At 32.3% G+C, this 18,972-nt stretch overlaps 1 protein-coding gene across 8 annotated transcripts; it reads right to left on the reverse strand.

Annotated features, from left to right (window-relative positions):
- Positions 1-1,232: 1,232 nt before the first annotated feature.
- Positions 1,233-18,969, reverse strand: LOC105320815 (tumor necrosis factor alpha-induced protein 8). Of its 8 annotated transcripts, none has more exons than XM_034469031.2 (4): positions 18,810-18,969; positions 11,134-11,218; positions 9,753-9,803; positions 1,233-5,281 (listed from the first exon to the last, which is right to left on the reverse strand). In XM_034469031.2, coding segments are annotated over exons 2-4 (624 nt in total). In that variant the 5' UTR covers positions 11,135-11,218; positions 18,810-18,969; the 3' UTR covers positions 1,233-4,709. The 8 variants fall into 8 exon arrangements, with proteins under 8 accessions (XP_034324922.1, XP_034324925.1, XP_034324923.1 ...); XM_034469034.2 differs by lacking the exon at positions 18,810-18,969 and adding an exon at positions 18,657-18,673; XM_034469032.2 differs by lacking the exon at positions 18,810-18,969 and adding an exon at positions 15,490-15,652.
- Between the last annotated feature and the right edge of the window lie 3 nt (positions 18,970-18,972).

Here is an 18,972-nt window from a genome sequence, read left to right on the forward strand (position 1 = left end):
TCCTTACTGAAATATTACATTGTAGTATTAATTGAATAATAATTTGTCCAATAGATATTGTTGTAAGATACTTTGTACAAAATTGTTGGCACTCCTTAGTATGCAGGATTGACCTGTAGTAGGTAAAAAGTTAATTAGTTATGACACTATATGAAAGTTGACTAGATCAAAGCGAATGGGTAAAACTCGCTTTCAATGGGCTCCACGTCCTATGGTTCCCTTTCATTGTTAAATTAATGACCATCATGATGATAGGTTTTGGTAATGTTAAATCGCATTCAGTTAAAATTTGTAAATTTTAATTATAACTAATATATAATTAAGTACCCTTTAAATACAAAGCTAACTAAAGGGTCTACTGAACAGTACTTACTGAGGTTTCATCAATATTCGTTGAATACCAATTTTTGTGGATTTCGTTGTTAAGTTGATCCACGAAATTAAATGTTCATCGAAGTGCAATTTCTATAAACATTTTGTATTGATAAGGTCATTGGCCACGAATTTACCTATTCTTGAAACTGTGATTTTCACTTCATCCAAAAATTGATACCCTTGAATATAAATGAAACCACAGTAGTTGTCAAGATATTTTGATACTGTAATGCTTATTTGACCAAAGTTACCCATTGTTGCTAAGGTAAGCGATGTGGCCCCTGTGCCTCTTGTTAATCATTAATTTGGATCTATACTACATCTAAGTGCCATCTTAGAAACATCAGTGTTTGTAGAGTTGTTATTCTATTGGAGGATATTTTAACCGGGTTTTCTAAATAAAAATCATTTAGTGATATGGTAAACACGACAGTCGGTCAGACGGGAGTGCGGCTGCCAAAAGGGTATACCCCTATTGTACGGAGAACTCCTCCTACAGTTTTCAAGATAGGAAATCTTCGTTTTGCAGATCAATTATGTATGTGTGTGTATATATATGAATATCTAGGTCCACTTTTGCAAACCTCTTTATTTTTTAAGATTATATAAGTTCCCTTTCAAAAAGGGTATGGTCCTTTATTGGACAAATAAGAAATGTCCTTTTTGTAAAGATTGTTTTTTTTTAGTTTTGTTGAAATTAGCCAGATGGATGCAGGGACGTAAATCAAATCATTTGGTGGTCAGAAATGAGTTCATTTCAGTTTACAGCTCAAATAACTAAAGATCTGTCGAGCAGATTTCACAATACATTTTCATGGTATGTCACTATATATAGAGAGAAAACAATATTCCACATATTTAACAGAAAGCATAAATTTTATTTACAGTACCTGATGTTAAATACATGTACTTCGTGACACTTATCACTAGTTCCTTATTGCTTATTTTACATAGAGTGTAAAAATATTTATTTCATGAAATCTCTCTCTCTCTCTCTCTCTCTCTCTCTCTCTCTCTCATATATATATATCCAACAAAATCTCTTCATGGAGCTAAATATGTATACCATATTATACATAATTAAGTATACTGTAGAAATATATATAAATAACCTATTATTTCCTTGGTTCTCTATACAATGTACCCTTGCAGTAAGTGTTGTGTCATTCATTACTTAAAAAAAGAAAAAAAAGACTGAGGCAAGCTTAAAATGACTTCATACAAGTATTTCATACAATAAACACTGTTAAGTTTTTACTCTAAGAAAAATACAAGCATCAAATAAGGTAAACAAAGTTCATAATTGGATTTTAAAATATTACTCAAAACATAACAAAAAATAAGCCTGTTTTAGAGATATCTGATGTTTTGTGAATTTATTTGCTATTTGCTACCACCCCCCCCCCCCCCCAAAAAAAAAAAAGAAAGACCATATGATCTTTATTAATTCTTTATGAATGGTGTCTTCATGAATGGTGTTTCATCAATTATTTTCTCAAGGATATCATTTTCATATATCATAATACTTTTTATTGGTTATACACTAAGGGTCACATCAGTTTTGACAATTGTAAACATCTTTTTCAGCAGGAAGAACAAGTGAGCACCTGGTTTAAAGGTTGGAAGTTCAACAAAAATATTTTCTTATAAAAATGCTTTTCTCTTTTTCTTTGAATGCAACAATTCATGAGCAACATATTTCATTTCTAATTTTTTTTTTCAAGCATCAATTACCATTTATTAAATTTCTATGAACTTTATTGGTCATCGTTCAACTAAAAAAATGATGTAAATTATCAGATATACATGTATTCATTTTAACTGCAATACATATGCGGTATCCTCAAAAAACCTGATTTGAGTGTTTGATATACATGTATGGTAAGGATAAGATTGCATAGTAAATGATGGCATTACATTGTGCCCCCCCCCCTTTTTTAAATTTATTAGTAGCATCATAGCCATATTTTAAAAGCACTTGAAATTTATTTAAAATTTCCCTTTCCTTAACAAGTAGCATTAAAGCCATCAATGAAAATAATTAAAATCAATTTAACTTCCTTAAGTTTCATAAAAAAAAAAATACACATTATCTTTTTTTTCTTCAAGTCTGTAATGTTCAAATATGAATATAAAAAGTAGAATAACATTTCCCTGTAAATATTTCTATCTAAATTTTAAAAAAAAAGATATATATGTTTACTTGACATACAGGCGGTTTAGCACTATAATCAAAGATGCTAAGAGGGAAAAAAAGAAGAAGAAAAGATAAATAAACGGCTGACCTAAGCTGTGTAAATTAAGATTTGTAGAAATATTTCCTTCTCATTTAGATAACAGGGTAACAAGGTCGAAGTCTTAGCACAGTTTGGATAAATGACTAGTCTCGTTTTCTGTAGAAATAAACAAATCAGAGTATAAAACAGTCTCTTTCTAAAATCTATTAAGCACAGATACAAAAACTCTTCATCTTTAATGGCCGATTCCCTTTTCCTAGTTGTGCTGGGGTAATATCTAATTACAGTACTATCTAAATTAAGAGTCAAACCATACAAAGCTAACAGGAAGACAAATCGGATGGTTCATTCAATAAGGAAAAAATACCAAGATAAGTTCATGGGAAGGTTGCATATGTGTTTGCTGACATTGTAAAGTTTGAGGAGGTTAAAGTCACTCAGATGAATTTAATACATGTCAATATCTGTTGTTACATACCATATATCTGTTTATTTTTGTGATGATCTCTTTTTCGCCTTTTTCTGCGACCACTTTCAAATCCCAAAAATTAAAATACACAGAAACTGTATCTTATATAGGTTACTATTAATAGAGATTTATAAACCAAAAAAATATCACGCAAATAAAAAAGGTTATATATATATGCCAAATTTTCACAAATTTTGTGATACACAAAAAATATTGGGATTAACATTACACTATTAATAAGAGCTTCAATGGGGTGGTAATGTAAGAAATAAAAGGACAGTTGTATGTATACCAGAATGCAAGAAATATTTACCTTGCTTAAATCATCATTGCTAAGAAATGTAGAATATTTAGAATATACAGCACAGTGTTTCTTCAAATTGTGAAAGTAAATAATATATTGATGAAATCTGTATACATTATAAAATATACAATGAAAAAAATCATAAAGTGCTGGCAGCACCAATTTTTCACAGTTAAAGGATTAACTGAACACAACTATAAGAATATTCATATGAAGAAAAAAAATCTTTAACATAAAAATAAGATGGAATGTAATCTAAAGCAATTACATGTTATGAGTCATATATGAAATCAAACTTAATATAATCATCAACTGCAATACAAAACGCTTCTTATACACTCTGTTTGACTTAAATACATGTATGCATGTTTTACTCTGATTTGTATTCTCATAGAGCATAAGGCCTGCAAAATTTTCAGATAAATTTATATATATAACAAAAATTCAGTACATGTATTAATATTTCTTTTCCAGATGTATTTTTGTTTTTCAGATGCATTTGATTTAATGCATATACTGTGGTTTTATCAATAATTTTTTAACTTTGATACCTGATAACATATTGTACCAAAAAGGTCATTGTCTGCAAATTTATGCAACCTTGAATTTACTTATACTAAAAAAAATTGATGTCCAGGAATACATTTCTGGAAACCACAGTACATACATTTCTTGAAACCACAGTACATACATTTCTAAAAAATTAGGAACTCTAATAAACACTTTAATATTTACTTATTTTGTCTCAATATGGATGAGTCTGATGAATGCAAAACATTTAAACTCAGTTCATTGTTTCCTTCAAGAAAAATAGTCATCATAGACATTGGCAATTGGTAGAGCTACATTACCTCCCTTCTCCATAAACTACACGAAAAACTCAGACTGTGTCAAGTAAAAATTTAACTTTGCTGACAATTGAAAAAAGAGGTTAAGTTCAAAAATTCAAAAATTACCTGCAATGGCAATTAACATATGACTCAATAAACTAATTATGAAACTTTATGTACATAATAACATGGACATAAACTATATGTAATGATAACACAAATAAATCATTTATAACAAGATCAAGCACTCTTCCATGGTAAAAAGAAGTCTCAAAATACTAGTAACTTATTACAATTCTTCTTCTTTTAAAAAATTTTGCATGGGGGTTTGTGTAATACTGCAAATATTGTTTTCTCAAAACAATTCAATAGACTCTTTCTTAGACAATTAAACACTTAAAAAAAACACTTTTTTATAGATCTATGATTGCATTCACATTGCTGCAGGATTAATTTGATACACACATAGGATTCACTTCTATACATGCCAAAGGTTAAAGGTTTCCTTCGTCCATCATTTTGTGCATATCAGCAGTGATGCTGTCCATTTCCTTCTTGTGGGGCCCTGAAGGATTGAACAGTGCGTCCATTAATTCCTCTCCCTCAAAGAATTCGAACACAGTGTCCACACGGCCCTTGGATTTGTCCGTGAGGTGTCGCTGTATGATGCTTTGTAGAAGTTGCCGGCACTCCTCTATGCTGGATTTCAGGAATGGCTTGTCGTAGGTGAAGTCCACCTCGTGGAAGCTTACAACAGTCATGACAAGGGAATGAAACTTACTTTTGAAGGACTCTACCACCTGGAGTTCACTGGCATTGAACTGATCATTTCTAAACAGAATGCCCACCTTAATGATGGTTTTGATGATGTACTTGAGTAACTTCTCGGCTTGCTTCTTGTCCCCTGTGAAGGCTTTCATTATCTTATAGGTGTTGTCTAAAACTTGGCTGGTAGAGTCGTCAATGAAGTGTTTGACAATTTTTTTGCTGGACATTTTGCCGAGCAGCTTCTTCTGGGCTCGAAGCCCAAAGCCTTTGGCATCAAACCCAGCCCCGGGCTCTGCCACTGCAAAGACAAAAGACAGAACCAAATGAAAATTACAGTAAAGGCAAGCAAACTAGCTGTCATACTCAATGTTCATTCTTTTAAAAACACGTCTCATCAAATTTTTTTCTTCAAATAATTCAAAATCACGATTAAAAAGCAAATTAAATTACTGGTACATGCAACACCATTCCATCTTTCAGTCAAAATATCACAGATTATACAGCAAAACAAAATGCTTTTGGAAGATTGCCTTTTTATCAACAATCCTTAAACATAGTATTTTATCAATGGATTTAGACTTATTTGTAAAATACAATACCTTAGATCCCATCATTTCAAAGTTACAACCTAAAGTGATTCTTTTTTTTAAATTATCATATGACTGAATGTGTAAGAGGAATAAATAAATTCAACCTCTAAAAGTATTAAGCATGAAATTGAACCTACATTGTGCTCAATTTATCTGTCCAATGGACAAATTTCATGTCACTTAATAAGCTCACTGTTCACATGTGACATTTATGCAATAACAGACTAATGTGATCGACTGCTACAGGCAGGCTTGCTCAAAATGTTATTGTGAGTGCATGTTATATTATCAGTAACTGATTTTTAAACTGTAAATTGTTACAATAAACTTTCAGCTATTACCTATTCCTATCAAAAAATCTAAATCTCTAGCAGACCATTCATCTACAATGCTAAAACATTTCAATAATTAACCATACAAAAATTTCATACAGGGATTTTGCAGCATGCAGGAAGTATACAAGTATCTTGGTTCAACCTGCCATTGGCTAAAACTGAGGAGGTCAAAGTTCATCAGTTTTAGTGGCTGAGTGGTTGCCTGTGCCAGAGCTAGACAAAGAGACATGACAAATCTCTCAAGTAGTTTATCCTTATAGTGGGGCCCCCCATCATGTGTGTGAATGCTTGTGAACTTGCATCTGTTATACAATTGAGTCATTGTCCAAAAAGGATTAAACAGTGTGTTTCTATGTACACTGTGAACCCTTATGAACTAAACTGCTCCCCTGATAACCCCTTTAACTGTCACAGTTTTAAGTATCCTGAAAAATTTCTACTTGTGAAATCTGCACACATCTACATATTAATTTTTTTGAAACTGATTGAGGAGCATGTATGATAAACTGGTGCATGACCAATCAAACATTAATATGAGTTTTCATTTCTTAATTATACACAGGTCTGTCTTAATTACAGGTAACATAAAAATAAATATTCTCAAATAATTTCTATAATTGTCAGCTTTATTAACTGACTGTGGTACACAAAGCACACAATACAGTAAAACCTGTTTAATACAAACACAGATATAGCAAAGTCTTGGATTTAGCAAAGTTTTGTGGAGTCCTCGACGAAATTTTTGATAAATTCTTGGAAACTTAAATGGTTATAAAAAACTCGTTATATCAAATTCGGGTATATAACAAAGTCATTTTGAGTCCCGTAGAGGTGATAATAACAAAATATGCATCTTTTATAACGAAATGTTTGATTGTTTTAAAACTTAGAAAATAGCAATAGACATAATTCTTTGTTTGAGTTTGATTTCACAAAAACCCCTGCATGTACCATCCAATTATTTGAGGTTTCTAGAGAAGGTACTAGGGATGGGACGATCCACCGGTGCATCACGGTATTTATTTTGACGATATTTGGATCGATACATTTACCATTAATACAACGATACCTAAGTGAACTTTTTTTATTTTCCAAAAGTATCTGAGCTTCATAATCGGTTATTTTAGTCCGCGCGCCTCATATGAAAGTACAAAGATGGCGGAAAACCTCGTAAAGTTGTCAAAACTGTTAGGAAGCTAAATCTGGAGTGTGGTAAACTTTTGGATCACTTGTTTATGAATAAGTAGTGTATATGAGACTAAAGTAATTTGTAAATTGTGCAATGCTCATTTAAAATATAATAAAATAACTTTGGACATGCGGTAATACATCGACAGATTGAATAAATTTTAAACCCTTATTCATGTTTTCATTTAGTTGCAATGTATCGTGATATGTATCGTATCGCATCTCATGTATCGTGATATGTACCGAATCGGAAGAGTACAGTATCGTCCCAGCCCTAGAAGGTACTCTAATTCATGTCCCAGTAACCACAAATGGTAGTCACCTTGAAAAAAATATGAATATAATGAATTCGCTTATCTTCTTAAAATGAATTCGTTATACGGATACAACGAATTATGGATATAACAAAGTAAGTAAATGGGTCCCTAGGACTTCGCTTTAACAGAGTTTTATGTGTGTGAGACCATGTTTGTAACTATGTATTGTATTTTAATGTCAGGAGAAGCTTCATTCATACACATGCATCACTGGTAGTCTAGTAGTCTACAGGACATAATATTTGAGCCAGATGTTTCAACCTAGGACTCATGACTCCAGGGGAAATAACTCTTGAAACATTAAAGTTGAATCCTACTCATAAATAGGCACCAGTACACTACATACCCAAAAACTTTAACTTCACCAAGATAAAACTGGCAAAATAACATAACATATATATGCCTCATGTACATGTATAAGGTGGATGTACTGGGCTGTAATCAGAAAACTTCTGACAAGTTTTTAACACAGCATTTAAGAAATGCTCAATGTAGGATATTTCAAAGAAAAAAAATATTTTATGTCATGTCTGTGTCATTTAAATTTTTTGATAGGTAATAAAATGTCAACAGCTAAAACTCAATGTTAAATTGAAATTCTAGATATATGTAGGAACAGAACTTAGTCATTATTGATTTATATGCATTATACCCACATGTGTCTTATATTTCCAAGTGATATTAATTCTCAAGTGCGATATGATCTACAAAAAAATCTTTTTAAACCTTTGTAAAATTTTAATATAAATAACTATTACATACCAAAATTCATTCTCAAGATCAACACATTCATGAAATTTTTTCAGTCAGACAGTCTTGGCACCACATTAAAAAGTTAGTTTCAAACAATTCGGATCTTCATATTGCAGAACATGAATGTACAAGAATTAGATCTATTCATTCGATTGACTTAAAAAGTTTATCATTATCCATCTAAAAGTCTTCACAGTAATTTAGTAAAGTGTAACTACGGATTTCAACAACCTCTAGTTTCTGAAAAGACCTACATTAATTGCCAAAATAATAGGGAATCTTTATAAAGATTGCCTGTGGATTAGAAGTTTGATACAGCAAAACACGTCATTTACTAAATTACTAAAAATTACACATGATTATACTTCATATGAGAACGGACTTACTTATTTTCATCATTGCTGCCTGTGAAATGGAAACAACTGCCTATTCAGACAAAAAGTTTTGAATCACTCAGATAATTCTGTCGATCCTCATGGTTGAGAAGAATCACTGATACATAGTGATAAATACACACAGACACAAACATATACAAGACCACTACATAATATGTACGACATTAGGGTAATATATAGATGCAATATCAATCAGGAACATATCTATAAATAATGCATGTATTTCCTTTAAAAGCCTCAGTAAATATGCTCCATTACAAAAAGACGTAAACAGCGTGACAATTACACATGTTATCGTATACTCGAAAATCATGTTTCGTAACATAACATATTTACTGAGACTGCTTTGGTTACCATGGTAATCATCAGTGATTTGGTGTATATTATGCACATGAGGATTAACACATTCGCAAACTATAAATAAAAACAACTAGACTGCAAATTAGGGGCTGTAATATGTTTTCTGTGCCATAACTGGTCACTATTTCTGTCTATAAGGATACTTATGGTGAATTAGCACATTTCTATGAATCTCTCGTAGTTCGAACTAGATATGACGTTTTATCCAATCTTTAAGTAACTGTGTGTTTTCAAGTATAACCCCACTCATCTATAGCTAATTATGAATGGTGAGCATATTGAAATCACAAAGGTTAGATAAAAACAAATATCCAGTCAAAACTCACGAGAAAATCTTTTTTCCCATGTTTTCTATAGTTTGTATTTATAGATATATGCCTTTAAATTAACCATTGTCAGTGGCAAATCCAGAATTTGTCAAAAGGGTGTCCGAAAGCACGTGGCCTGGTCTGGCGACCAATATGGGTCCAGGGCAAATTTAAGCCTAGCTTAGGAGGGGCTTCCGGAAGCTCTCACCTTTATTAGCTATTCTAGTTATACTTGACATATTGTAATGATAAGTAAGAACTAAAACTGGTGTGACATTTTTTTCTATAGTTTTCCTATTTTTTTCCAAAACTTTAATATGATCACAAAAGAGGTGCCAAGGGGAGAGCGTTTGTTTCACATGGCAAAGGAATGTACAGATCATCATAAAAAAAAACCACAAGGGCTAGAAAACATGAGATAAAAGATAAATATATTAATATATCTATATACATGTAATATGTATTCATACATATATGTACCACACAATACACAAATTAATTGTATGCCTGCATGCAAACATACTAATGTCGGAGTCTGAATCTCCTGGGCGGCCATTTTCTTCTGCTCCAGACACTGTTGTTATACAGAATGAACATGAAAATACACTGTTATTCATAATCAAATAACAATATATAATAGATACAATAACAGTTAAAATGTTATATATGTTATCATACTTGTAAATACGGTTATGAATGGGATTTAAACTATATATACAGCAAATATCCCATGGTACATGTATATATGTAAGTTGGGAATTAAGAAAAAATGGAGTTTTTCTATTGATTGATCTCCACCAAAACTTTGTTGAATAAAATTCTATTTATCAGATAATAAACAAACTAGCTGTTTGATAGCTGTATTACGTACACTGTTGGCATGTAGGTAAATGATACATCTACCGGTAAATATACATTACATTTACACAGATTGCTTGGGGGGCTACTATTTCACCAGCAGCAGCTGCCTCCCGAGTTTTAAATGATGGCTGTACTTGCTTTCACCTCTGATACCAGCAGGTTCTTGAAGTGCACATCACTAAACCACCATGACAGATGGTTTAAACACATACACTCTCTGCCCCCCCCCCCCTCCAACCACTCTCCCCTCCCACATCAACAGGTGTGTAAAGTAAGTAAGTCAACACCTGCATGTGGCTTTAAGAACATCAAAATAAAACTGGATGATGATTTCTCCCGTATTGAAGCCATAAAACATATCACTCAGAAGAAAACAGATCTGCAGAATAGTTTTTTCTGGACCAGTTATCAGATAACATAAAAACAATTTCCCAGTTATGCAATACATACCTCCCCTGTGTGCTTAAAACCTCAGAAAACAATTTACACAATAGACAAAAAAAAAACCCAAACTGAAACTAAAGATACAAGAATTTTACATGAAGATAAGTGGTTTGCCTGCATAACATAAACTTGATCTTGCCAGCTAGGCCAGAAAATAATGTAAGAGTGAAAAGAAAAAATCTAGAACAACAAGTACATAGTTTTAGCTTAATTTTTTCAATTTCATTTTAAAAGACTTGACGGAAATATATATTTAAAGTACATCACAAAGATAATTCAAATTTGCAATTAAGTTACAGCTGTAATTAATTTAGGAAAAAAACAATTCTCTGAACAATTACATATGTCACCAACTTCTTTAAGTTGTGAAAAACAATTAAATTTGAAAAGGATATTATTAATGATATATGTACAACTGTTCCAATGAACAAGATGAAAAACTGTCAAGAAACACATTCAATTTTTAATTTATTTGCAACAAACTGAAAAATAAACTGGCTGGGCCATAATCATGCATTGTCATTCTTCAAAGATCCCTTAACTAATGTCCATCATATACAACAACAAATAATTCAGTACAAATCTGCCTATATACTCACTTTTCTTGTTTTTAATTCCAGTCCACTTGAAGTGCAGCAAGTTCACATTCGACAAAAACACTCAGAGAATGGCACCAGCAATCATCTACAATTACAAAACAAAGGGTCTTTATAAAAAAATGGTCAGATTTGTCCAACACCCCCACCCACCAAACACCAAATAGAACCTGAAGAGTCGGGGAGACACACAGCTTGGCTTTCGATCACCACATAGCATAACCCACCACAAATGGCAAGCACAAATATATAGCATTGCAGAAATTCTCTCGCTCAGGGGATCATAATTGAAGTTCAAATTGAACTTGAATCACACACCGCATTAACTGCTACTCTCTTGCTTATATATACACAGGGGTTTTCGAGAATCATAAATAATGATGTCTCCCCTGTAATAGTAGCTGTGATATAGTTCGAAACAACCACTCAAGAGCAAACTTGAATATGTTCAAATGCCAGATCCAATTTTTTTTTTCTTTTAGGCCTTAGCATAAACAAATCTGGTTTCTAAATGAAAAGAAACAAATGTATCAGCTAATACTTCTCCTGAAAAAAAAAATCTAACCTGATTATGCTATTGCTCGATGAATGAGCATGGGGTTTTTCAACCAACAAATGGATTAAATATAAATGTCCTTGAGTGGTCAACTTTAAAAAAACGATTGGTGATATTGACATGTAAGCTGGAATGCATACCACATACCGGTACTTAATACAAACACTGACATGAATAGATACATCCTTGTAAGTCTGCAACAGCTGAGCAATCACCATTTAGCTTTTATGGATTAAACTATTATCAATTCTGCATGTTCATATACTGTAGAAAATGGTTCATAAAAAGGCACAGAGGAAAATCCCCACATATCAATTTAGATACATCAGTTCAACTCATAAATTTCTCACCACAGACCACAGTATTTCCTATGAACTAGGAATATATAAGCATATAGTTATACTGCACTTAAAAAATACATGATCGATTAGCCCTCTCCACTTTCCAATTAATGTGGATTCAAAAAGGCATAAATCATCACTTAATCAAGACTTCTGCCAATTTTGTGCAGAATTTTTATTTTAATTTTTTTTTAATTTGACTGCATTGAATAAATTTGCTACTTGTAAATCAATTCAGGGGCTTATTTTTTAAACTGGCATTAAGTTTCATTGCATCGTACATTTTCACTGTAATACAGTTTTTTTTCATCAAAATCCTTGCGAATTGATAAACGATAAAATGAACATTAACCTCACTTCTTACCTACGGTAATTATATTGCGGCACCCTTTTCCTTTTTGAAAAGAAAAGGTATATTAAGATCCATGTTTAAACTTTCTCTACGTACATATATACACAAAATACACTACCTATAATGCATGTATTATACTGAAGAGAAATCGCCTCTATAGGCAGAGTACGAGGCTCGAGAATCTTGCACTGTGTGAGGCACTATGAGCTAGCTTCAATAAAAATTTACAAGTATCTGTCTGACAATGGAGATGGGAATGCTGAGATAACACGACAATAAAATCTTCACTCTTTTTCAAAGACACGAAGAATGCTGACTTTAAAAATCTGTGTATCTTTCTTATTTAACACAACACAGGAAAATATTATTACCCAACTTATCAATACAGATGCAGAAGAATATGAAAAGATGTTTCTCAAATTCTGAAAATTTAACATCTAAACATTAACCACTGGTGTAAATCTTTATCAACTTAGTCGGGGTCCCTCCCCCACCCCAGAGAATGCTGAGAGACCCCATACACGCTTAGCTTCCCACTCACACTATCCCTATAATCCCTGATGCAGGTCCATAAAATCTGCACTTGTTAGGAGCAAGTTCACAAGATCATGACAATTATGATACAATACAGCCTCTGGCTGGTGAAGATGCATGGGAAATCGACAGCTGTAGTTACATCACGCGTGATGACACATCAGGGACAGGTCTTCCTATAGAGATATGGCTCTTTTTATCCCCATTGGATTCATTTGATTGCCTATTACTTCATGTCTGACAACATCAAAGCCAAAAACTCTCAGTTCAAAGGAGACTTTCACAAGTTATGGAGCATTCAATATACATGTATTTATACCCCCTCCTAATATACTTAAAGCTTTTATTAGTATTCATGAGCATCAATAATTAAGTATTTAGAAAAAAAATTGCAGTTGAGAGTATTAATTATAAAGGACCTATACCAATACGCATTGTTTTGAATATGCCCAGCCTTACATTTGCCTGATGATAACGAGGGCAAAATTTAAAATGAGGGTGAATAATTCCCTGTTTACAGTACATGTATACCTTTTAAGAACAAAAAATTATGCAATGAAATGTTGTTATATGTTTGCATGCCTTCAAATTCATGCAATTTTGACTTAATTTATATATTTGAAGGTTAGGACCTCTGACCTCTTCAATTTATGAAATCCAAAATCATATCTACATGTAATTTTACTATTTAATGCATTTTAACCACTGTAATCTAGAAATCAATATCTTTACTACAGTACCAGTAAATGCTGATGGCCTTATAAACCTAAATTATGTAATTTACAAATGCATCATACTTATCCGCTTTGACCCTTGACCTTAATACTAGAGTACAAGTGATTTATATGTCAAGGTCAAACAATAGATCTGAGCAGCTTTGAAAGAATCCTTGGTCATGTTGTATGTATATATATATTAGCATAAATCTGTGCAGAGGAAATTAAAACTGGGAGTGTTTGCACAAGTATCAACCAGCGCACTGGCTTACCCACTTAATATCAGTCAGTTAAAAATTCATAAAGAGACGTACATATATCCTTCCATTGCAAAAATCATACTTATGTGTACCATGCTGTTTACATAAAGGATTTATATATTAATTAAAATCTCATGGAAATACTCTTTGTTTACAGAACCTATTCATGCATACACAACAATCTTTTGCCCAAAATAAAATATATAAATTATAACTACCACCTATAAATAGATAAACAGCAGATAAACTAATGGACAGGCTTGTGAACTTGCCTTAATAAGTACATAACAGAGAATATGGGTTAATTCACAGGCATAGTTAAACTATGCACAAAGCTTTTATTGCTTATATATTATATTCTTTCTTTTTCTTCCTCTTTTGCATCCATAACAGTTAACGATAGCTGTATGCAGATCGACATTCTGGTGTCAGATGAATTCCCATCATTATCAATATCAAAAGTGTGCAACAAGTACATCTACCACCAAACCATACAGACTCTTAATGAAAAATAAAATTACTGGTATGCAGCTCTAACAAAATAACTCAAGCCAGAGCTGATCCCGTGTTAAAATCGCCTCAGATCTCGATCTCCTTACTAAAAGGCTTAATTAATGCAACAAAGATATACCTATTAACAGCCAGGTTTTACTACTGTTTAAAACTCAATTGCACGGACAATGTCAGGAAAGAAGATTAGAATCTGTAGGGTTTTAATAATTAGGTGTTTACTTTTTTGGGGTTGGGTAGATTTGTATAATGGCCCACTAGAATCTACAAACAGTGAGTGAAGTATGTATTACTTGTAACAATGACCAAAGTGCTTATAGGCAGGCAATTATGAAAACTGGATGCTAGTTTTCACACAACATTACTGATAAGGCTGCATGGTTACACAAAAGGAAATTACTCATGTATAGACATAGACAACCAGCACAAGAAATAAAATGTTACAGAATGACTGACAAGTATTTCATGGACAAATCCATGGAAATTTTGTAAAACCATGCATGCAGAAAGCTTCTTTTATAAACTATAATTGGTGTATTAAAACTTAGTTCATAACAAAATTGACCACATATTACATTTGTATACCGCCTATATAGTTCTAAAACTTTTTAGAGTTTATTAAGCTCAAGTTTCAAATGAGGTAAACAATACTGTAAATTCCTTATTTTATATGCGAGTATTTAATTCTGAGATTCAGCCATTTTGCATCAAATCACAAATGCCAAAATTTTATCATAATTTTGCTTAGTTTACATGTGTTCGAAAAATAAAAGTGAGATTTTAAAATTCACAAGATGTACTTCTCAAGACTATTCGTGGATATTGTAATACACGTACATGTTTATAAATATTACATTTACAAATATAATTTGTTAAACTGTTAAATCCACTTGAAGTTTTCCACACAAATTTAATAAGCTGACCTACTTTTATATTTGCCAACTTCACATCTACAACCAATGATGAAATAAACTGTGAATATAATGTAAATGATCGAGCCCCTTTTTAAAAGGCCACAACTCATTAGAATTTCAAATAAACTGATATTCTTGGGGGAGCTTATATACCCGAATCTAAAAAAATTACTTACTATTACAATTAAATAGGTATTTAAAAATCCGCGATTAAGTTTAAACAAGCCATTTCATTGTCGCTTGTCGTTGCTTCTCTCAATAGCTATAGTGACTTGAGTTTCCTGTCAAAACTGTTACATCCTGCCTGGTATATCTACACTGTATATAACTTCACAACCCATTAGAAATGAATGGCTGAAAACCAACTGAACTAACATAACTTATTCTCTCCCGGCCCCAACTCAAAACTAACCAATTTCAGTAATCATATCCATTATTTATGACAAAGCTTCATTATATTCTCTCCCTTGGAGTTAACTTAATTCTCATACAATTATTCATAATACCCCAATTTTTCTGTCATTTTTTTTTTCATACATTTTATCTTTGAGGTTTGAAAAAAATGAGAATTGGTGGAAGAATTTTTATTTTTGCATTCCCTTTAATCCCACCAGACATTCCTAGGCTTGTAACATCTTTTAATCTGCAAAGAGATTGGTCCTGCTATTGTATAATATCTTGCAGTGAAAAATAAATTGCCTCCTCCAAAAAAAAAATGCAAAAAGAATATGCCTGATTGATTTTTTTTTCGTCCGAAGCGTCAGCCTACTTGCAAAATAATAGAGTATAAATCTGCCAATGCTTTATCTAAAAGAAATGAAATCAAATTTGCCAAGAAACATGGAAGAAGATCTGATATAAATCAAACTCTAGCTGCTATGAATATGATAGTCTGCCTCAAGCTGTACATTTTGAAAATACTGGTACTACTGGTACATGTGTCTTTAGATGAAAAAACATAAATTGGTCAATCCTGAAAGCTCTTTCAGAAAGCTCTTTCAAACTTATAAACTGGCTTTTTAAACTTGCTCTGATACCCTAGCTGTCATTCAGATCTTTGCTTAGTACATATTGTCTATATATATTGATGACAAACAAAATCATCAAAACAAACATTGATTTTCAACATATACAGTTAACTGACAATCAATAGCTAACATCAAATTTTTACAGTGCTCGTCTGTGGATCGAAATATTTTATCAATGATCAAATTTGATTTCAGCAACACAAGTTTACATGTTACTATAGCATAAAGTAATAACACATTGCTGCAAAATCTCAACTTCTTTCTAAATAGGTTTAAGACAGATGCTGACTTGCATGCCTATATATTCAACTTCAAAGTGAAAGCTGGTGTATTCAGAATTCCATATCTATACACTGGTATTTCAACTTTGGACTTCCAAAGTTAACAATATTATATAACTTTCTAAAAACTGCTATTACAAGAACTGTGTACCATATGATGACCTTGATGTTAGAAACAACGCCGCAAACAATCATGCATTGTAAGGGTAGACAATGCAGCACATTTTGTAAGAATTAAAATGCACAATAATCTTCCGCTGGTGATGGCGGAATCATATTTTATCACTTCACAAACTCGAGTCGTTAGCTAGCCGTCTAATTGGGTGCACTTGTCAGTCTCTTTTTCAACTTTTCGAAACACATGCCTCAATTGACACATATCAGCTCTGAAACAATTTTTGTTTTTAAGTTGATAAAACTGTACTAAAATGTTCAAGTGTGAGACAGTCACACCATGGCGAATAAAAATTATAACAGAGTACAGTGCAGATGACATGAACAAAGCACATGTAATTAACAGAAACCTATAATTAAATGTGAGGAACTAATATCATATCTCCAAGAAAAATTCAACGAGATCCCCTAACAAATCTTAAAATTGCACGATGATGTGCAATAGCAATCTATGAAAATTAAATGTACAGAAAGCAGTGTAATTGCATTCAGGGTAATTCAATTATCACCATGATTAAGAGCTATATAGGCTGGGCATTGACCTATTTTTGTAAGCATTAATAATTCACACTCATTTACCTACTTTTGCTACAGTATATTTATAATTTACACTTGCTGGATGGCCAAGTTTTTGCTATTTTCATTTTGCATATATGTGCACACAACACTTACTTAGCATGCATTTTCAGTTTATCATTCACATGATCATACATCATTATTTCATCATGACACTGATTTCCTCATTACAGTGAAACACAAACATTCGATTACATTAAGTAATGTACAATTATCATATAACACATTATAACTTCAGCTGAATATTAAAGTTGAATATTATCTCCTGCTTTCACAGTCAGCTGTTTTTATTAAATGTTGTTTGCCTGTTTGTACGACCCATTGGTAATTGTGGCAAATTTTGTACTATTATATCACAAAAACAAGGAAATATACCATCTATATCAACATAAAAAAAAAATTACCATATGCCTGAAAGCTTAATTATTGAAAAGTTTTATAATCTTCTGATCTCACACCAAATCAGGAAAAGATAATCTCTGCATGCAAATTAATACTGAATGCTCATAATTCAATTGACAAACACACGTTAAATCATCAACATACATGTAGTGTTACAAATTCATAATTTTGCGCTGAGGTTACGTGAATTCATGGACAGCGGTCCTACAAACAACATTACTTTGAGGAAGGATCAAAATAATCTCTAATAGATAAAAATAGAAGAAATACCAGGTACATGTAAATGTACACATAGCAATATAGACCCCTTTAAGGCAAATTAATAAATTTTGACAATGTTTTAGTTGATGGATATTTTAATAATATAGATTAAACAGTTGATGACATGTATGTTACTTAATAACAATTAATATTATGTCAAATTTCACTATACCAAGTCAATTTGCCCACAAAAGATTAGTACTGCAGTTATACAGTGAAGGGATCTATATATGTTAACAGGGAGGGGTTAGGGTTTACTTGTTAAGTTGTAATATTGTACATGTATGACAATTATTAGGGCTATCAGACATTTCGTAAAGTTTTCGTTGTCAAAAACGAAGAGACAGATGTTTGTCAAGTGTCACAATTCACTCAGATTCCGGATGTATAACCACTCACACCAGGAAACTAAAATTCTGGAGCTGGCGGTTTTATATCATTCTGTCCATTTGAGCATTACACAGTGTTACATAGTAACTGTAAAAACTATTACAATTTTTAAATAATGACATAACGTTTTTGATGCAAGTGAAATTAAATGTAATAATATGTTCACTTGTCTAAACATGACACTCCTTATCACACTATTATTAAAACCTCTATGTAAACGAACTTTCTTACCTCGTGAGTAATATAGTGTACAGTATATACATACGCATTGAAGTTAACTTCCTGTAAGTTTATAAATACGACTTTCAAAGTTTGTCAACATGGTTTTTTTTAAACCGAGTTCCAAAGTTCGTCAACTGATTAAAGTTTTCAATTTTTACTTACCGGTGATTTTTAAAGACGTCAAATGTTTTGACAGCTCGTCTGGACATAAATTCACGGACTACTGGGCACCCCTGATAACTTATCCCAGTTGAACGACCTGCCATACACACAATCCGTGACGTCACATCGAGCGGATATGCATGATCCGGAAGAAGTTTCCTAA

The sequence above is a fragment of the Magallana gigas genome, chromosome 6 (genome assembly GCF_963853765.1).
Source record: "Magallana gigas chromosome 6, xbMagGiga1.1, whole genome shotgun sequence".
NCBI lineage: Eukaryota > Metazoa > Mollusca > Bivalvia > Ostreida > Ostreidae > Magallana > Magallana gigas.